Genomic DNA, 22,701 nt, shown 5'->3' with positions numbered 1-22,701 from the left:
ACAGCTTATGGAATAGTTTCTTGTGTGGAGGCTAAGCTCTAGAACCTATGGCAAAATTTCTCTTGTTCTTATCAGTGGAAAAACAGACAGAGAAATATGCCCAGTGCCAGGCCTCCAAAGTGAAATGGCTGCTTCTGCACAGTCATCAGAGATACTGGATCTCACCACAGGACAAATCAGAGACTTCAGCTAGACCCTCACTTCAAGGCACCATCTGGAGAAGTCTGCTCTTCCCTGGCAGTGTGGGAATCTCACCTGAACGTCTTAGCTAGATACTGACGACAGTCCTGCCTTCCCTCAAGACAAGACCAGAACAGTTGTCCCTTCTGACACAGGTGCCACAGCTGGGTGACAAGTCAGCTGTGCTCAGATCCTAGCATTGCCCTGCACTGGGCCAGCCTCTCTCTGCACATGTGGGTCAGCAGGTGAGAAGAGCACAGCCCAGGAGAGCGTAGAACTGCACTCACTTTTCCTTTCTTCTGGAGGGACTTGACACTGGATTTACCATCTTGCACCTTAGAGGCTGATGGTGGTCCTGGGATGGGTACTTATGATAATTTCTTACAGAATATTTTTAGAAGAACATTTATTCTGATCTTTACTGGGAGGTCTGGTTATTTTTCAGAGACTAACATTGGCTGTTGGTAGTATTGAAATGGCTGACTTACTCCTTTTGGGGCAAGATGTCTGGAGTTAGATAAGATATCTTCTACCCATGACAGAAAATCATGGCTTTGTTTTTTATAGGACTCTGGCTTACAAACTTCACATCTTAAACCATGAATGGTCTAAGATGCCTGGAATAGTCTTAAAGTAAGTTTGTATTTTATAATGGAAAAAATAATTTCTACTAATTTCTCCTGATGTTCCATTACCCAGGCCAAGTCTACCTGTTTCTACCACCACTTCAGTCCTCTATCACCCTCTTTATGCTATAAAACAATTTCCAAGCACAAGACAAACAACAAATCTCAGAGGAAAAGATACAGTAAACCCAAAATTTAAACCAGCAATAACAAAGATCCCAACCTAAAGCTATAAACAGTCTGAAGCAATACATACTGAAATAAAAGCAATGTAATTTTGAGGCAGATGCAGTATAGCCCCACAGTGAACTGAGTTTGGCAAAGTTTGCCAGTTGTCTACTGGAACCCCTTTAATGCTGCCATGAAACACTTCATAAAATGGCTTTTGGACAAGTACATTTTATCACTCTGATCCACCTTTCAATCAAAAGCTTGTCTTTTTGCAATGTTCCTTTGCTTAGCCCAGTACATGGTAAGAGTAGACTAAGAGTAAGTAAGAGTACCATGCTTAGACTCTAAATGCATTGACTCCAATTCCCCTCATGTATCTCTACATTTACTAGATTTTCTGAGTGATCACACAGAAGGATGCAGCAGGTTTTCAAACTCAAGCTTCTTCAGAACAGAGGGACAGTATCCAGTTGACCTGGAGTTTTCAGGGAGTGCTCTTGTCAAAGGAGCACTCAGCTCCACAGGACAGAGAGAAACCAACCTTTTAGGAATCACTTTAGCCATTATTATCTCACATTATTAATTTTAACATATGCTGTGGTTAAGCAATCACTATGAGGATACCTAATTTGAGAAGTTGGGGGCTTTTCTAAGAAGTCTGTCAAATAATTAGTCTTCCTGGTATTTTAATTACTCACATTTAGCATAGCTTTATGTGGCCTGTAAAGCAGAGAATTGAACCTGCCAGTTTTTCAGAGGAGCTCAGCAGCAGATTGTTTGCATTTAAATGACCCTACAAATAACAGCTTAGATTAAGTTCCGAGTAGCAATGGAGCAATAATAATTTGAACTTGTTTTCAGTTCAATAAAAGACATGAAAATAACAGGTCAAGTTCAGGTTTGCATTGCTACAAAGATGCCACAAATTATTTTTCAGTTTTATTGCCTTGTTAAAAGTGTGAGGAGCCCAAACAGCCAGTTCCCTTGTAACTGTTTATGGAACACATCTCTTGAAAGTCTTTCAAAATAGCATTTCAAAATATTCAATTTTTGTTTTTGTAATGATGACCAGGACTACCTGAAAGCCTTTGGGAAAGATTTTCAAGACAACCAGAACACTAACACAAGTGACTATGGACACACCTCTTTTCCTGAACAGATTTCTCCCACTAAACCTCTTCAGGTAAATAGCCTGTGTCTGTGCCTGGCAGCCAACAAGGTGATGACACACTTAAGCAGAAGTACAAGCCTCAGATTGGCTGAGCTATTTTGAGCCTGCCAACCATACCAAGACGGTGGCTCACAGGCAAGAACCACCAGACTTCTCGACCACACTTTTCTATACGTCCTTTTGCACAAAGGTGAATTTTATTCATCTCCAGTGCACCAATCAGTGCCAACAGCAGCAAGAACCAGAGAAACTACCTACTACTAGCCTTTAGAAAGGGAAAATTACTTACCCACATGACCAATCAGCACAGGAACTGAGAAGAAAAAGAGAGAAAAGGTTATAAAATGTCACGACTCAGCCATCTTGTTATCTCTAGAGAAAATAAAATACAAGGAGAACACAGATACTCACCTGCCCATTGCTTCCTTTGTATAGGCCAGTTTCTGGAAAACAAAAACAAATCCTAAATATATTTGAGTAATATAAATTGAAATAAATTGAAATGCAGTTTACACCCCTTTATTTCCTTCTGCATGCTGAATTAATTCTATTCTCTGTACTTTCATTTGTTAAGTTCAAAATTTATTAACAAAGTCCCTGCTGAAAAGGAAATATGTCTGACATTTCCAAAATACAACTGAAACTCAACATCAGACAGTGTAAAGAGCATTAGGTTTCTCAGAGGTGCTCTACATTTCCTAAAGTGTTCTGCAGGTACAACATTCTCCCATTTTAGAGGATGCCAACATTAAGAACCTTTTAAGGAAGCAGTCTTCAGAAATTCAGTATTACTTCTTCTAATTGTCTACAGATTGAAAACAATCTTTTGAAAGTAAAGCTACAGCTTGAAATACCACAGCAGGATTAATCTCATTACTTTGTTCAGTTATACAAGTGGCAGGGATGATGTTTTTTCCTGTACTGGTGTAGGGCTACACAGTTCATATTTTTTTCATCAAAATTCTCAAGGTATTAGTGCCATCAGTTCTAGAGGCAAGTCAGAGATGCTTCTGTGAGGAACACCACAAGAAGTGGAGGAGGTCTGGAGAAATAATGGGATCTGTTGAGAAATAATGCTGTATCCTGCTGCTGTACCAATATAAAGAGAATATCGAATAGTTACATAGAATGAATGTCTATCCACAAAATTCCTACTTCTCTGCTTTAGGGGGTCAAAAAAGGATTGTTTGGTAGACTGCTTATTGGGCTGGCTTTCTTTGTATAATCAATGCAGGTATATTTTTCAGTAAAAACAACAGGAGGTGAATAAACTCAAGTATCCCCTTTGAAATTAAATTAAAATTAGCTTTAAACATACTGTTTTCACTTTGCAAACTTGTCTGAAAAACAGAGAAGACCTAAAGATTGTCACTCTAAGCTATCCTTATGGTGGTTCTTGTGAAGGAGGGTTGAAAAGGCAAAAGAGACTTTTTGCCTGTTCACTTTCTTCACCTGTGTTTTCCTGTGCTTCTAGGAAAGTGAAGAAATTCAGCTGTTATTGATTTGGAGCCATGTCAGTTAGTAGCCTTCTCTTCTTTCTAGGACATGGGGGCATTGTGATCACAGCTAGAACCGCAGACAGCTTGGACATCAGCCCAAGCAGGGCTTGCCAAAATACTAATTTCAGTCAGGTTGCCTTTCAGTATGTTCTCTGACCAACATTTATTATACAACTCAATTTAATGAAGCATTTGCAGATTCTTTAGAATGAAAAGCTAAGACACAACAAGACTAGTTGTAAGTGACAAACAAAGCAACCAGGCAGTCTACAGTGGAAACTAACTTGGGGCCACTAAAGCTGCATTGGACTTTGGGTAGTTTTATTAAGGACTTATTATGCTGATTTCTGCAGTGCCGCTATATTCACCCCTAGTGCACTGGCATCTACAAGGAAGATAGAGATTTATTCCCTCTCTACAAGGCTTTGGAATGTTATCTGTAAGTAGTAGCTCAGTAAAAATGTTTTTTTCATTAGAAAAGGAGATGTTAATCCACACTCAGCCAGTCAGGAAAATTTATAAGTGCTGTTAATCTAACACCAGGTATTACAGGCCACACACGTCTATTCAGACCCAGTGCTAGTCTGTACCCAGCAGTTTTACTCACTGCTCCTCAAAAGTCCCTGAGACCAGAGCTCGGTGCAGTCCTGACTTCCTAGAGAAAGTAATAGGAAGGGTGAGGGGTGCCTGGGCCCAGTGAGGGGTGCCTGGGCCAAAACTCTGTTGCAGGGCAGTCTGAGGAGCTGGTGGCTCCCAGATTCCCTGAGTTCGAGTCCCTGGACTTAACCAATATGTCTTGTTATTTCCAAGTCATCTAGTCAACAAATTATAAGGAGAACTTATAAGAATCAAACCTGAAATGTCAAATCATAATTTGAATGGCCAAAGTCTAGAATAAGAAACACTACACAATCTCCACACGCACATTTTTAATAAGGCATCAAATTACTAAATTCTCATATAATTTCATAGTAAACTAGCACCCCCTATTGCAATAGCCTGAAGTGTGACTGTCTTCCTCTCTCTCAAAAGTTTAATTTGCTTTCCAGCCTGGGGTGGGACAAGTGATGACATATTTGAACTCCATGGCAAACATCACCTTTTCCCCCTAATTAGAAGCCAAGATCTCTAGAGTTCTAATTTTGGCTTGTTTAATAATTTAGGACAGAACATCCTTTGCCAAAACACCTCACTTCTCTGATTCAGTTCCTTCATTAAGATGGAGTCAGAAATTTACCTATTCCACACAGAATGCAAAGATTATTTAATGTTTTCACCCTTTTAATACTTGAAGTGATCTATAAATAGTTCTCCATAACAGCAGCAGCCACACCAAAGCTGAGTGGAGCTTTTACTCATTGAAGCTATCTCTGGCAGGTGCTTTGTACAAAATTAGTTCTCTTGAAGTGAGACGTTCTTTACATTATTACACCAATTCTCCTAATGCTGGGAGCTGAGTTTTGTGTCTGTTGCTTTAGTGCTTGCCTTTCTCAAAAGTTATTTTATGTAATGAAAAGTTATCATGAATTAATACCAATACATTAAACAGGCTACAACAATGCAGCAAATCACATGTAGTACTGACCAGATGAGCTTCTGTCAACTCAGGATGTTGGAGAAAAGCCATTATATAGGATATTCTTGCCTGATCCTGAGAGACTATCGTTATGCACAGAATACAAAATATCCTGAGGGTAATCCCAGGCAGGAGAAAAAGGCAAAGGAAATGTCATGGAGATCTGAAATGATCCCATATTAGTTAATCCCATCTGTGTAGTACTGTACAAAGCATATTTGATTTAACCCAGCTATACACCTCATTTACAACAAGGAAAGTCACACCAAGAAATTATTCTCTATCTGCCAGTCCTGATCTCCCACCATGGTGCATGGCAGAGCCACACTGTCATGATGGCAAGGCCACAACACTGGGGATTATTCAAGGAAAGGGAGGACAATGCCCAGAACTGAAGCTGTAGAGAAAGGCCAGAATAGGGAGCAGTGCTTTGAGGCACATCCCAGACAGGTTAGGTAAAAATACTGTCTACAGTGAGTTAGAGGAGAAATAGCAGGAGCAGCTTAGTGGAACAGGTATTGTTTCAACTATGTGCACCTTGAAATGAAGGCTACAGACATATATAGTGCAAGGGTGGAGGGGTTTTCTTTTTAAACCAGAGGAGGCTAAAACTTGTAATGCAAAGAATGAAAATCAATAAGAGAACGGTAAGTGCATGGATAAGAAAAGGGTTGAAGGAAATCTGACACTATGGCTGAGAGGAGGGCAACTGAAAATTTTTTTTGCATGCATAGAAGGGGATGGGGGATGTGAAAGAGCACATATGATCTGCTTTTTTCCAGATTTAGAAGAAACTAAAGATGTTCTATGCAAAGAAAATAATGTAAAGAACCAGAAAGAGTGGTTAGGACATTTAATTAAACAGAGAAAGACAATGGTAAGCAAGGAAGGTCACAGAACAGGGGAAGAGGAGAGACAGCAGAAGAAATCTTCCACAGGAACCTGAGGAATACAAAATATTCTGCCTCTGTGAAGTATTCAAGCAACAGCACTGGGAGTAAGTGGTTACAAATAATTCATATAATTGGGATGCCACATCCCACCTTCAAATATGGCTCTCAGATTTCAGGCAAAATCACTCATTTTACATTGCTAAATACCCCTTTCATCAAGCTAAGGAGGTGCTTTAGGCATCCTCAGGCAGGGTTGCCTTCTCCCCTCTTACCCTAATCTGTCACTGAGCAGTTTGTGCTGCAAAGACAGTGAAGCAGATAGAACTGCTCATGGGCTGGAAAGTCAATACTACACAAAAGTACTGCTGAGTCAACACCTTGAAGGGTTTGCATCTTGTCCTGGGAACTTTTCAAGTTGCCTTTCAGTAGATTAGCACCTCCCATCACAGTTTTGGGGATTCCTGGGGAAGTTGTCTGCCTTTTGAATCTCAGGGAAAGCTCTACCACAAACTCATTTCCACACTAAATCTCAGCTTTAGTCTTGGTTCTCAGACCCACCAGAGTGGGCAGAGCACAAATTTTCCTCTCACCAGCAACCAAAAAAATCTCACAGACCTGCTTCCTTTGGAAACAATTCATAACCTAGTTCCTGTTGTCCCAACAACAGGACAACAGGAGCTATGCCCTGTTGCATAGGGCAACAACTGCCCAACACTGTCAGATATACTTTGTTAAAGACGTGGGATAGTACAGGAGTCCTCAGCAGGTATGGTTGAGTATCTGCTCAACAGATTAAGTTGCATGGGTTCCTTTAAGGCTTAATTTCTCATAACAGCTTTTCTCAACATCTTTTGTCATTGTAGACTGTCATCAGACCTGTAAGGAACAGCAACTCCTCAAAATTTTGTTTTCTGAAATTTGATTGAAATCTGGGGAAATTGAAATTATAACATGTATTACATACCCACACTGGAAATACAGGATGCAGACAAAACTTTACACTGAAAGCGCTGCAGGATCAGGCTTTAAGCTGCTTTTTGCTATGGACTCAGGAAGGAGTCCTGTATGCCAGCTGTAAATTCTCCTCTGAACAGCACAGGTTGTGTTGCTTTGGCAGCAGTGTTTCAATCTCATAGCAAGTCATCCACGATTCTTGGGAAATCAATACCTCCTCACCTGGATTTTCCAAAAATTGTCTGTTCAAGTGGGAACATGGCCTATATCACAGGGCAGAGTCAGGGCAAATTTGGCAATACTGGAATTCCAAACATACATGTCTCAAAGTATAGAATGGGATGAATGAGGATGTTACAGAGGATGAATGCTATATTCTATGTAACAGGGTTTTGCTCCCCACTGAAAATACAGCTATACAGTAAGGAACACAAGCCAAGTTAATTTATAGGAAGGAATGTTTACATGAAGATATATACTGGAAAAAACCCACCCTATGGATTGGATTTACCTTCTCCATTTGCATTTCTGTCAGGAATTTTAAAAAAGATGGGTTGACAATCTCACAATTTGTAAATCTACTTAATATCCAAAGAAATTAGCTAGGATACTGTTCTTCATATGTAAGGTACTGTCAGTTAACATGATCACACAAATTAATATGAAAATTCAAGGGGGAAAAAAAGATATTTAAAATAATTTTTTATGCTTGGCATTAATATGTCCACTTGCTCATTCTGAAAATCTGGCAGGTGATCTGCTTAAAGAAACTCATGATATATTCTGTATTGGTGCATACAGAACATGCATGTATATAAGATATTACATGGAAACCCCCAGAGGTAGACCTCAAATCTCCAAGACAAAAAAAGAAGTATGAAAGCTGAGACAAGGTGGTCTAAGCTTCAACTGATATCCAGTAAAAAAGTATGTTTAAAGTAAGAGAAAGAATTTTTCTCAACATGAACTAAATTGGGATGGAGCAGACATTGCAGCATCTGTGGGAGTGTGACAGTGACTACTGGGGATTAGAGGAAAGGATAAGAAAGAAAAGGCTAATAAGATGGCATTTAATTACACTGCTCATAACAGGCCCTCCACACTACAACAAAAATATCATGAAAGCAATAATTTTGCTGAATTATTGTTTATTAAAAGCAAACACCACAGATTTAATTTGCTTAATTTTCAGACACACTGAACTTCTTTTGAGAGAGAGGGGGAAAATTCAGGACATGCATAATTTCTAAAAATTAAATTTCATGTTGCAATCTACCAAAAAGTAATACAGAAATACACTACGAAATAATACTGACAGAATCTGCCAACATGGTTTCCAGAATTTACAGGCTCTCAACTAACCTCTTGAAATTAACCACAGATGATTTGCAGACATTGGAGGGCAGAGGAAGATTAGAAAAAAGTGGTATTTAATAAGTGTAATGATCAAACAAAAAAAAAAAAAAAACCACTGCAGAAGTGAATCTTCCTTTTAAGGAACAGTGTGGCCCATTCACATGTACCACACCTGCCCACTACAGAGTCCTGTGCATGCAGTGAAACAACAGCAGCCCTCTGGTGACAAGGGCTCCTTGCTTTAGAGATCAAATTTAAGGAATGGGGAAAAAAATAACAACAGCTAATCATGACCAAATGAATGAACATTCTGTAATGAGAGGGAAGCAAAATCCCACTAGTAATGGAAAGGCTTGACCATACAACTTGGACTTCTAAGCTGGTGAGAGTGGAAAGAACAAGGGAGTTGGACAACAGGGCTTTTAGAAAGTGTGTTTGCTCCCACAGGCTGAGCCCCAGCTCTTACCACCACATTAGACTGGGGAAAGCAGCTAGCAGGAAGAAGGATGTTCTTAAAAGCAGAGATGTATCCACTGCATCTGTTTGGACTTAACATTCTCACAGCTGCTTTAAAAAGGTTTTATACTCTAACAAGAATTTTGTGCACAAACACATATGAGAAAGGTGAGTCAGTACTAGAGCAATTAAATCCACTCTCTGACCCATGCATTTAAAAATACCATTGGACCTTTTGAGAGTGACTCATTGGGGGATAGGGTGCTCTTGCCTTCAGTCTTTGGTTCAAAGTCAAATTGAGTTCAGCTTCTTCTTCAAAAAAAGTCACCTGACTGATTTGTGACATTTTGTGGAGCACAGAGGTGACAGCATTTGGTCCGTCTTGTCACAGACTAGTCTGCCATCACATCAGCTCATGAGCCATCACCTTTTACCACTTGTGCTGAAAGAAAATAGAAGAATGAACAGACTGTTTTCCAGATTATGGCACTGCTGAAGGGAATATATCCATCTACAGGAGAAAGGAAACATTCTGAAAAGATCAAACCCAGAGCACTTTATCTGATTCCACTGAAATGCTGCAGAGCCATACCCAAAAAGGGAGAGCAGCAGTGGGAAGTTAGATGCATCATTCTCTTTCCAAGAGTAATCTTGATTTGTTTAAATAAACTCCCACTATAGATCATCTCACTGTGAAAATTGAACACAAAACAGTACATGCACTGTGTGCATGAAAAAAAAAATCACATTAATTTCATTTCTCTCTATCGTTTTGCAAAGACTTCCAAGGGCAACAGCATCATCAGACTTCACAGAAGCAAACTTTGGCTAGCATCACCTGGGAAGACTAACATGCAGGCTCAGGTAAAAGAAAAAAAAGAACAAAAAACAACCTTCTTTCCATTATCCACATCAGTTTCCATATTCACATTCCTTAGTGCACATTCCTAGCACAGAAGTCCAGCAAAAAAGCAGGAGGGGAAGAAATCAGCACATCCACACTGACTGAACATTACTGTTTCTATGGAGTTAGACATTTAAGACTTACAAGCTTCATAAAACTACTACTCCATTAGCTTGCAAAAGTAATGTTAAAGAAGATCCATAAGCCACCACACATTTTAAGAAGCCTGTTATCCAGAGAAATTAAGATATCTACTGTATCTTAGATGAATACAAACTCAGGCACTTTATTTTAAAATTCACCAACTCCTGAAACTACATCTTTGTATTTCATTTGAGACAGGCTTTTTCAGTTTGACTTAATATTTCTTTTATTTTCTGTAAGCTAAAATAAACTTGAATCAACAGAAAATATATAAAGATATTCAGCATTTTTTATTGACTTGTTTTACACTCATACATTGATTTTAACCTGCAGCTTTCCATGGCGAGTTACCTAATGTTATTCATTGCCTTCAAAGGACACCAAAGTTTTTATATTTATAACTACACTCATTTCAGTCAGGCAGCAATGCACGGACATCACAGACCTGTAGAACACCCAACAGGCAATTATGCCATAGGGCTTGGTAGCACCAGAACTACAGCTTGGAACTTCCTGCTCCCAAGTGCCTTTTGTGCTGAAGGTACCTCAATATGCAGCTCAGAGCAGGGAGGCTGCTACACACCCCAGGGGAAAAGGCACCACAGCCTGGCTCATGAGGTGGGTCTGAACACCATCTACTTGTCAGGAACACATCTGCTAAAGACACCATCTCTTCATCATTGTTGCTTTTCTCTGCATTGGATCACCCACAACTTTATTTTGGAACTGATCTCAGAACTACAGATCCCAGAGCTGGAACACCCACGCCTGCCTGTCTTGAGGGCTCTGTCCATCACTGCCAAATGCCATATGCCTAAGGTGCATGTTGCAGTGGGACACAATGCCCTTGCCCATGAGAACTCTCCAAGCAGCTGCTGCACCCACCTTCATGATCAGGCTCCGGTGCTCCTCAGACTGACTGAAGTTGGTGCCCATTTCAAAGATGCTCATCATGCCTTCCTCACACAGGCTCATCCAGGTATTATATTCTTCACGCTCCGGCAGTCTATCCCAGAATGTCTTGAAGACCTCCCAGACAGTTTCCTGGCACACTGAAGGCACAAGAAAGGTCTGGTGTTAGTAAAACAGGAGTGCTTCTGTGGCACAAGCAGCCAGGCTATTATTTTCCCAATGTTGTAAGCTTGTCAGGACATTAGCATATAGAAAACAGCAACCTGACATCTACATGGAATTGAGGAAAGCATTGAAGCAACTGAAATGAAGATATGGTGGATGATGCTCTCATATTACCTCTCTCCCTGAACAACAGTATTTCCACTGAGTGAAACTGCCATTTGATCAATGAATTGACTTTTTAGAAAACCTAGAAAACCAAAATACTATGGCAAATGTCCTCATAGGAAGTAGAGGTGGAGCATAAATTGTAAGAAAGATGGTGACACTGATCAAAGTCTAGTAAGCTCAGTCAGTAACAATTCCTTCATATTCACCTTTACCTAGAATTTAAAATACATTTCAGAAATTACAACTGCATTCATAATTCAAAAAACAAGGCAGGATGATGACAAAAGAATATGCTACTAAATAAGTCAAGCTCTAGCTGTGCTGTACATGTTCACTGAGAAAGAACTGGACAGTTCTGAAGAGTCAGCCTGAGAATTAAGGTTTAATATCATATACTACACTGCCTACTTTAATCTCCCAGCCTTGCACATGCTCTTTTTGCCAGTCAGAGCAGTTGGTCACATGATGCTCAAACAAGAACTACTCTGTGACCCAGGATAACTCAAAGAGAGAAAGATTTATAGGATTTTCATTGTGTCCTGGAAAAGAGCAACATTAAAAGGTGAACTCTCAAAATCATTTGTACCAAATGCCATTCTGGAGGAGTAGCAGACAAACCTGCTTTTTGGCCTAATCTGATTTCACTTATTAGACAGTTTAGCAGAGAAATGCTTTGCATTCCGGGACAGTCCTGACACCACAAGCAAGCCCTTACAGGAGACTAAATCTATCTCCAGAAATCCATTTTCTTCAATCAGCTTTAAAATTATCTCTGGGTTGCCAAACCCAGTACCTTGCTGTTATTTCTTCCCTATGCTTTGTTTTCCAAATTCCAAAGTTGTTGAAATGTACCTATGTAAAACTTAACATATAGATCACATATGGAAACATTTTTATTCAACCAAGATGGACATTTTTCTTAAATGCAAAGGCTTTACAAACAGCAACATTAAGGAACTGTTTCCTATGCAGCAGCACCCTTAAAGCTGAGCTGACTCTGGCACACTGGATGGCACCATACAGAAAAAGTTCTTTTCTTCACCCTCAATTTCAGTTTATCAGAGCAGCTGAGACCATTTCTCTGTTGTGGAACTGTACAGACACAAAGACATTTCTCATTTCCATGGCACACTCCCAGGTTTATGACATGGAGATTAGCATTGTAGCTCATGTGCTATGCAGGACCAGAGAACAATAAAGTCCCCAAAGTCTGCATTATTAACTGTCAGTAGTATATTACTGTTCTACCACCCCTTCAGCATCTAGGCAGTTAACTTTATCTGTAAAACACACTAATTTGGAAAGTACTGTCCATGTTTCCAATCAGTGTATGCATCTCTATTAATCAGAAACAAATAGCCAAATTGATAAACATCCATGCACCATCTCACATTCCCCCCTCAAGTTTCATTTGCAAACCCTTTGAGGCAGAGACCACATTTCCATCTGACCTCTGCATAAACCTCAGGCACTGAAGCCATAATCCTGCTCTGGGATTCCTGGCTCCTGCTAGAGTACTAACAAGCTTCCTGAAGCAGAATAACATCCATAATATTCTCTCTACCATCCCACTTGTAAGAGCTAGGCATCCAGGAAAAGACTGAAGTCTAGTTTCAAATCCAGAAGCCTACGCTAAGGATTATCACTTGCTCACATTTCTTTTGGTGGTAATTGTATCCTACATACCTTTCACTCCACGTGCCACATTGTGGAGCAACAATCCTACAATGAGATTACTCTCTGTGGCTGGGGTAAGTCCTCAGCAGACTCTCAGTAACAACTGAAGCCATAGCAATAGCCTGCAAAAACATTGCAGGGACACTGTCTAATCCTAGAGTTTTCAAATACCAACAGGCAAAGGACTGGCTTTCGAGTTGCAAGTAATTGAAGATAATTTTCCTTAATGCTCTTAAACAAGTTTAAAATAAACGTGATGAGACAGTGTCTTGCCTGAATACGAGCTGCTCCTGTATAAACAATTGCTCCAATCGGCTCCCAATAGATTAAGGATTTTCTGTGTGTCCTTTCATTTGGAATTAGACACCCCACTGAATTCCAGTAGCAAAGGCTTTGTGCCATCCGTGGGCTCCAAGCCCATTAATTAGACCTAAGCTGTCAATGCAGCCATGTATTCTGCAAAAGGAGATGTGGGTAAGGAGTCACATCTTGTCCTCTCCCGCCTCTCCTGTCTAGCTGTTTCCACTGAGGTAGGAAACAAGATGGAAAACATAGTGCAAATTCCTTCTGTATTCTCTTCCTTCCACACAGTCAGAGTGTTAGTTCTGACACACAGGGAGGGATTAAAAACTCCAAGCAAGCATCTACCACAACTGCCATTTGAACACTTCTGTTAGCCTTGTCCAGGAAACCACACCTTGGTGAGCTGCTCACCAACACAATCATTCTGCACCACCTTGTTGACACATAGTCCATCTTGTCACTGTCTTGTTTATTCCAACTGGCCAGTTTGTAAAGCAGGGGATTGCTTTGCAGGATAACAAATCCAGGCTGTAAGGGCTTAACACAATAACCATCCTCAGATGTGCTTACCCATAGGGTGCTCAAGAGTAAATTCATGGACTGGCTAAGAAAGACTGAAACAAAATTGTTCTTTTTCTTTCTCATAAATATTTTCATTGTTTTACAGTTAGAAGAGAGTTGCCATTTTACACACAGAGAGAGAACAACACCATTTATTCAGTGTGGTTCAAATCACACACATGTAAAGAAAGAGACAAGCACAATTCTATCTTCCACCTCTCCTTCAGGAATGTCAAAAAGTTCTCAGCTTGACATGGCCACCCAGGGAACTGAAAAGACACCAGCCTCACAGTGCACTTAAGTTGGCTAAAAAGTGTGATCGACCTTCTTTTAACTTGAAGGTGTTGCCCACCCTGTGATAGGTTTTCAGCTATCTGTAAGTGAGGGAGGTTTTTCAAAATTTCTCAAATTCTGGAGAACTCCCATAAGGAAAAACACGTTTTTTGCTAACTAGATTTTAAGCATTCTGAGACTGTAGACAAAAGTTAGAGGCACAAAACCCAAGTTAAGCAGGACTTGACTGGAAGCTTCAGGTAATAACTATAACTTACTGTTTCAAATAATTCACTATCTTTCTTTTCTGTCCTTCCAGAAACTTGCAGTGTCTGTGTCAAATACATTACCTAGATATGCTGACAATAAATGAAACAACTTTTGACTTAGATTTAAAATAGCAACTCCTTGACACCTAAACAGAAAATGAAACAAAATGAGAGGCAGGGGGGACCAAAAAATTGACCACCAAGCTTTTCAACTAGAAACGCTACTCTGAGTTTTAAATATAAAGCTTTTAAAGGAGATAGAGAATGGGGAAAAAATTGCTGCATGAGAGCTTATAATAACCTGCCATGAGCCCAATTATTCAGAGTTATGATTGAAGCTGCTGGACAGGTTTTGCATTATGATCTTTCCAGGATTTAGTTTTCGAAGACTATCTACAAAATTCTTAAAAACCAGCAAAACAGGGAGTCCTGCCAGCATGAGGAAGAACTGCCACTGCCACCTGAAGAGCAGCTCAGCCCTCGGGCCATGTGCGAAGAGCTGCTCTTCATGCCTGGATCTCACACCCAACTTTCACTAGCCTGCTAGAGGGGCACAAATATATGGGACAGCATTAGCCACACCGGGCCCTGGAGGAGACAGGATTTGTGGTGAGGCCTCTAATCCCCAGCAAGCAATACTGATTAAAAGCATCATAAAATCGAGATCAATCTTTTAAGGCAGTGAGCTAAGAGTCTTGGAGCTACACGTGAGTGGGAAGGTAAGCTCCTCTGGAAAATTGTTTCCTTCATTCCATGGCTGCAGTAATAAATAACTTGTATTCTTAAGTTAGTTGACCTCGCAGCTACCTTGCAATTTTCCTCCAAAGAATTCAAATGTTAAAAAAAGAATGAAGGCTTATGAGAAGAGAAGCTCCCTGCTACAAATGCTGTGATCAGGTCCAGGTGACTACAGGAAAAGGAATAGTTATGCTGAAGACATGTAACTGACTGGCACAATAAACCAGAATTCAAACCAAGAATGCAAATCACACAGCTTGGTTGCAGTTTGTCTCCAAAGTATATTTTGCATGCATATACTACATTTTCCATGTACTCCATCCTGAAAGCCTCACAAGTTAGAAGTCATTTAACTTATCACTGAGATAATCATCTTCAACGTGAAAGGGGATAGGAAAAAATTAAAAGATGGGCACATTTGGTCCATGCCCTTGTTCAAGCTTTACTGAGCCAAGTGTCACAGGTGCCTGAAGTAAGCAATGTCTTAACCTTTAAAGGCCATATTGGGTTTCCAAAGCTGCTTCAGAAAGCCAGACATGTCAAAAGACAATTCCAATGGGAACTGTCTATCAGCATATCTGCTTCAAAAGCAGAAAAGCCCAGCCCTTGGGAGTTTATCTACTTCAAATGTAGTGTCTATGCTCAAGTAATACTCAAAACTAATAGCAAATATCATGAAAAGCTTAAGAACATTGTGTTTCAACCCAAAAAATTCCTCATAGGCATACACAAGGTCTTTTCAGTCCTACTGATCTGCAGAAATGAGTGAAAAAAAAAAAGTTTCTTTGAAGCTTCCTTTCCCAAAGGAATCATCACTGCTTTCAAAACCTCCAGCTAAGATCTGTGATGTCATTAGGTGACCTTTCTCTTGCTTTGAAATTCTCCAGTACAGCTGCCCCTCATGAACCTGGGTAGGATACAGCATCCTTGTGGCTCCAGCTGTACCATTTGGGATGCATCTATCTCTCAAACGAGAGACAATTAGCCTATTACACTCAGTCTGTGCTCAGGGATTTCTGAGGTTAACAGAAGGGGCACCATATGACAGCACTGAGCACCCTGGAGGGGGTAGAGTGGCTTTCTGGCCATTTGTGTAAGTGGGCAGTGCTGGAGCTTAATCCCAATCAAATCTCATTAGTGCTTCTTAGGAATTGAACTGTCTGTGGTAACTAGGAGCACTGAATCAGGCTGAATATTCTATTTTGAGGCAACGTGAAGCCAGCTCCTTGTCCTCTATAACAATTTCTGCACAACTGAAGAGCTGAATTGCAGAGGGGATTGAAAAAGGCAACAGTCACAGGGACAGACACCTCCTAAGAGGTCATTGCTGTAAATGCTTTCTTAGCATTTGTTAAACAAATTAATACACGTGCAGAGAAATCACTTATCTATTGCTGGAATGCTGCTGTGTATGGCCTGTAACACAGCAACTCTTAAATGATATATAAAACAAACAAGGGGTTTAAATTGAGAAAATAATTGAATGTGAAGTAGCTAATCCACATGAAAGATTTTTGATTTGAACACTCATGTACTAAACTCTAGCACATAAATTATTCTCACCAATAATATTTCAGTAAAAACTAACAAGTGTCCTCCATGGAAAAAGTTTCTTAGAAAGATATGCTGGTATCTAAAAATTCAAATGTAGAGGAAGACAGACCTTCTACAAATAAACTTCAGAAATTTATTGCTGTGTATGAGGTACATGTAATATGTGCCAGGGGTGTGGGGGAAACAGGGAAAAAGGATCACTCAGACAGATTCTTTATTTAATGTATGCTTTTTAGCCAGGTACTTTTCATGACTTTTGGCTCTTTGCTTTCATCATTATTAGCAAGATCTGAATAATTTGTAACATTGTGATTTCAGTATCAAATTGAAACTTTACTCTTTTCTGCACATGTGTTCATGTGCAGAAAATGACACCATTATTTCTAATACTTCAGTAAACAGATTTGAAGGGACTGAAGAAAGGGGGAAATGAGCAGGTATAGTGCTATGTCCAATCTAGGGATTACATTCATGCATAGAATTTAATTCCTGAGAAACAGGAATTCTTTCCAAAGTTCAAAAATGTCTCATCAACTATAGCTCACTGCAGTATCATCTATTTCCTTATTTGGTCAGTATCTTTAAAAGCTAATCCTTAGATGTTTGACTTTATCTGAAGCTCTGGCTGACAAGAACAGTTCTGGCAGAGAGACTATCTGATCTACTCATGTGAAAAGAAGATCAGTGCTCACAAAAAAAAATAAATAAAAGTACTTACAACATACACTGAATAGTTTAAGACAGAGGGTCACAGTAGGAAAAAAATGTAAAGAGAATTTAGGAAAGGTAGCCACCACAGTAATTACATCTCAAAGGTGGCAAAGAAGGATATTACCCTAAGCCATGGTGACAAAATCCAGCAGCCCAATTAAGAGGCATGAGATAGCATGGCTTGTACTGCTTACCCATCTTGTAATCTTTATATTGTTTCTGTTTTACATGCTAATTCAACTTCTAAGCCTACTACAATCATCTACCAACAACTTACCCAACAGAGAATGGACAGATTCACAGAATTGTGCACATAAGGGTACTGGTCACAAAAGACTTGGTCTGAGTGGGCATGGCTGTTTTTCCTGTAATAAAGTTTATCTATCTATTGCTCAGGCTACCATTTCCCTGTCAGCAGTAAAGAACATCATACCAGACAGTAACATGTACAGCCCTCTCACTGTCTGAAATAAATCCCACTATAAGATTTCCACATTTTTTGTAGAAACTCCAGCTGCTGTTGGACACACTTTGTGTTTGTCACAACAGTCTAGCAATGAACCATTTACATGAGACTTCCATCAGCAACCATAACATTACACCATTTAAAAGGACATCAGTCAAAAACCCTCTAAGACCCAGCCTGTAGGCCTACAGTACCCAGTCTGTAAACATCTATGACTGATTTCCATCCCCACATTCCAAAAAATGAAATACCAGGTCAGCCAACGGCAGGAACGTACACAGCTACAAGAGAGACAGAAACAGGCAGAGACAATCATAACCCAAGATTCATCTCAAAAGAGTGAAAATAACATCATCTGCTACTGCAAAACTCTTCTGATTGTAGGAACAAAGCAGCACTTCAGAAATTTGTCTTCTAGACTGCAGGTGTAGAAAAACAAGTACACCCCCCTCCCCGTTCCAGGCTGATGCTTGTGAATGTCACAGTAATAAAATGACCACCAATAATCATACAATTAATTAGACTTTCATATGCTGAAGGGTGATACTGCTGTTTTAGAAAATACTGATTTTTCTCCAGATCCCTGTATTTTGTTGCACTTTGATTTTTTAATGGTTTATTATGTATTTATCATATTCTTTACCTTGTATCTTTTTACAGCTCAAAAAATCCAGATGTCAGAAAAAAAAAAAGCTGTACACGGTAAAGCCTACAGCAACATGACAGAAGTACTTCCTTAAAGCCTATAACAGGAAAGTTCATCTGCCAGTCTCTGACACTTAGAGAGGCTTTTGCCAGCTAGCAAAAGAAAATAAAGCTATAGGAGCTACACACAGATAATTACATTCCCACCTGTTTCCTTCTAAGGTAGACACAGATAGAACAAAAAATCTGGATAATCAGCATATGCAAACCTTTTCTTATGTTCTAACATGCTCTTGCATCACAATACAATCTGCCTTTCCTTCCAATGTAGTGGCATGATATTGCTGGCAGTACAGCAGAACGAAGGAAAAAAGAGACTGTATTAGAACCATCCTTTCCAGAGAAAGTATATATTGATAATGAAGTATTTTCTTACTTCAACATATACAAAAAAAAAAAAAAATCTAAAAACACACTCTGAGATTGAAAAATCAGTAGATTCTGTGTACATTTATATTTATTCCCTTCTGGGGTCAGTTGTTTTCCTAGTCACTCATAGTAGCTGTGGTCAGTTCATCAACACAGTCTCTGCCACTACTTCTTCCCCTTCAGGGGGAGGACTCCTCACACTCTTCCTCTGCTCCAGTGTGAGGCCTCTCCCATAGGAAACAGTTCTTTGCTAACTTCTCCAATATCAGTCCTTTCCACAGTCAGCAGTTCTTCACAGGCTGCTCCAGCATGGGTTCCTTCCATGGGCTGCAAGTCCTTCAGGAACAGACTCCCATGGGGTCACAAGTCCTGCCAGCAAACCTGCTCCAGTGCAGGCTCCTCTCTCCATGGGGCCACAGGTCCTGCCAAAAGCCTACTCCAGTGTGGACTCCCCATGGGGTCTCAGCCTCCTATGGGCATCCACCTACTCTGGCATGGGGTCCTGCATGGGCTGCAGGTGGATCTCTGCAGTTCCATTGACCACCATGGTCTGCACCACAGTGTGCAGGGGAATCCCTGCTCTGGTACCTGCAGCACCTCCTCCTCCTTCACTCACTTTGGTGTCTGCAAAGCTGTTTCTCTATTTTCACTCTTCTCTTTGAAATGCAATTGCTGCTGTGCAACTTTTTCTTTCTCAAATATTTTACCCCAGAGGTGTGCCACTGTTCCTGATGGGATTGGCCTTGACCAGCGGAGCCAGTTGTCCTTGGCTCTGTTGGCTTCAGGGGAAGCTTCTGGCAGCTTCTCAGAGAAGCCCCCCTTGTAGCCCCCTGCTATCAAAAATTTGCCACACAAACCCAATACCTAGCACATGCACTCTCATGACCTCAGATGCCCACTCAGGACATCATTAGACACCACCCAACACTTCTGGAGCAGCAGTCGCTGCTAACAGAATGAAGATAACAAGTTGCTTGAACCAGACCATGTGTGACTTTGCTGCTAATTAGTCACCTCTACTATTTTCAGAGGTCTTTTTCAAAAGTTTTAACTCAAAAGCACTAATGATAATCACAGACTCTCTGCTCAAGAAAACCTTGTGGATTGTGAAAGCTGTTAAATCCAGTAAGGAAACAGATGGACTAGGTGGATTTTTGGTTCAGCCTAGGATTATTAAGACCCAATATACTTTTACAACCTAATTTACAGATTTCTTTCTTCTTTATTATCACTCACACCTTTGCTTAGTTGGTATTGTCCTAATGTACCCCTACCACAGATAACTGAGAGGTGACTGCAGTTAAAAGCCTATGGTATGCATGGATCCATTTGGAACAAACAAACAACAGTTGAGTCCTCCTGGGTGGAAATAAGAAACTGGAAAAGCATGTCACACCACCAGCAGCATCATCAGTGTCAACATCCCTTGGAAGCTGGGCACAATTCATATTTGAATGAGGCTGTAAAACCCCATATAACTCCACTTTGTTCTCCAAATACATTGTTTATGTTTACTTTTGTGCAAACACTAAGCAACTCCTGGCTGTCAGTGTTTTTCACTTGTCTAAGTAAAGAAACTGTCACCAGTGAGAGTTTCTCTATAGAGAAAAACATGAGTCTCATAAAACATGAGTCTCTGAACACCCTTCCTTCTTCTCTGACAGCAGCTCTGTCCTTTTGCCAGTTTTCTACAGACATGTTAAGATAACTACAAATTGTTTGAATGCTACAACACGAAGAGCAGAATGTGCTGCATGACTGTGATGCCCCATTCCTTCTGTCAGACAGAAGGGCTTGAAATACATCATGTTACTGTAATATTTCTTCAAGTGAAAGAAGATGTCAGTGGGAATATTGCAGCTCTTCAGAGAAAGCTCTGCCACACCAACTTCCACATATTAAAAGAAAGGCTGCTTGTCTATTATACTACAGCCTGACACACAGAGATTGTACACTTTGTACAATCAGCCATAGCCAAAAGTCACATGGCTGAAGCGCCAATGTCTCAGACTTGACTTTTACTGACTGGCCCCTCAATGAATTGTGCTGGCACTTTAAGAACACTAAATAAACCAAACAAATTCTATTATTTAGCTACTCTGTACATAGCACCGATTTTTCTTAGCATTCAATTTTTTCTGAGAAATAATTATTTTAGTAAACAATGCGGTTTCAGGGAGCAAGAGTTCTTATGATATATGGGTGTAGACAGAGAGTGGTGGTGTTTCAGCCCAGAACAGCTCTCATAAGCAAGTTTATCACAGAAAAGTAAGCTTCATCAGTAATAATGTATTACCTATGGCCTGGTATTTATTATGTTTAAGAGCTTGAACTATTTTTCAATAAGTGAATGTTCTTTATCAATTACCCATGAGACATACTTACCTCTGAGCCTGAAGTACTTCAGATGGTTGGCAATAGCCAGCTCAACAGATTCATCAGGGCAGATCTTAACTCCACTGGGAAACAGAATGGACCGCTTCCTTCGTAACTGCAAATGCCTGTGGAACTGCTCAGCGTCCATGATGCCATTAGGCTTTTTCAACTTGGGAGGCAGAGAAGGGTTTGCCAACTGCCAGTCACTGAGCTGAGGGGCTGGTGAAACACCTTTCGCCTGTCCTCCTCCTGCAGCTGAATAAGCTTCTGCTGTGAAATTAAAACCACACAAATTTCTCAGATGAGATAATGATGCAATCATCACTATCTTCATGCCTCTTCTGTGGTCTCTGAAGGAAATTGCTGTGCTTTATTCTGTTAACAGAACCTGTCTCTGGTGTTATAAACAACCTTAAGCTCTTTACAATATCCCATCAAATGGTAACATAGGCTCTAACCCTTTGAATTCTAATGCCTTGTGTTTAACTTTCCATCTGCCATTAGGCTTAAATCAATGGGACTATATTTGTGAACAAACATGTATTTGGAAGCTTTCAGGGCTTTTCAGAAGTACAATAAATATTTGAGAAATAATCCTACTCCATACTTTCTTTCCATAACAGATTTGTATACTTTGCAAAAAGAAAGCTGCTTGAATTGACAGTTAACCTTCCATCACTGAGACAGGTCTCTACTCTGCTAGAGCAAGGAGGAAAAAGAGAAATAAAAGGGCTCATCAGCTTTATATTGGGGTTTTTTTTGGTGGTGGCTTTTTTTTTTTTTTGTATGTGTTTTTCATTTTTAATTCCCTCTTATATTAGTTGTTCCACATCATTCCAGAGGAAACTTGAGGAAACAGCTGAGGTAAGAACATGTATATTGAGATTTAATCTGACAGTCTAATTTTCCATCCTTTAAAGTCAGCTGATCTGAAATCATTTAACTCAACTTCTTTCACTTTTTCCCTGGAAAACATACCTGAAAAACAATCACAGCCAATCATTTATTAGAGAAAGAATAGTAATAACTCTATGGCATTTGTCATCCAACAGATTATGAGTTCATTCTGCAATTTCATAGTCAGTAGACCTTTGAGTTTTATGACTGAAAGATGAAAGGCATGGTTATTTTGATAGTGTATTAATAACCAGCTCTGTTGCAGAAGATCACCAGATGGTATAGCAGAGGCAGAAAGAACATCAAAAAAGGTCTATAAGACAAACCCCCAATCTTTACCCAAACTGATACATGTTCAGTGCCCATATGCAGAAGACAGAACCTTACTTTTTAAGACTGAATACAAAATTTACAAAGGAAAATGAAAACTAAAAAAAAAATACCAGCATTTAACATCTCAAAGTTGAAAAAATTGCCTCCTATAGCTACTTCTACACTCAAGACAAATGTGCAATTCTACCACCTGGAAATCAGTCTAAGTATTCCATATTTACACTGCTATCACAGCACAGATTTGACCAAACATTTCTCTGTATTAGCCCCTTTTGTCACAATTAAATCAGAGAC

General features: G+C 39.9%; 1 protein-coding gene across 5 annotated transcripts in view; it reads right to left on the bottom strand.

Annotated features, from left to right (window-relative positions):
* Positions 1–22,701, bottom strand: part of IMPG2 (interphotoreceptor matrix proteoglycan 2) — a 54,631-nt gene that overhangs the window by 29,211 nt on the left and 2,719 nt on the right. For 4 of the 5 annotated variants that reach the window (XR_010996192.1, XM_068180879.1, XM_068180877.1 and 1 more), the window contains exons 1-4: positions 21,187–22,674; positions 10,816–10,982; positions 2,560–2,591; positions 2,438–2,461 (exon numbers count right to left, since the gene is read on the bottom strand). Coding sequence is in view for 4 of the 5 variants with exons in the window: in XM_068180879.1 (XP_068036980.1) it covers positions 2,438–2,461; positions 2,560–2,591; positions 10,816–10,982; positions 21,187–21,511 (548 nt within the window). In the remaining variant the exon portion in view is untranslated. Of the gene's footprint in view, positions 1–2,437; positions 2,462–2,559; positions 2,592–10,815; positions 10,983–21,186; positions 22,675–22,701 lie in introns of those variants that run through there. The other variant, XM_068180881.1, reaches the window with a different exon arrangement.

This window comes from Anomalospiza imberbis, chromosome 2 (assembly GCF_031753505.1).
Source record: "Anomalospiza imberbis isolate Cuckoo-Finch-1a 21T00152 chromosome 2, ASM3175350v1, whole genome shotgun sequence".
Classification (NCBI taxonomy): Eukaryota; Metazoa; Chordata; class Aves; order Passeriformes; family Viduidae; genus Anomalospiza; species Anomalospiza imberbis.
The sequence above is the reverse complement of the archived record's forward strand: the minus strand, read 5'-3'. Positions and strand labels throughout refer to the sequence as shown.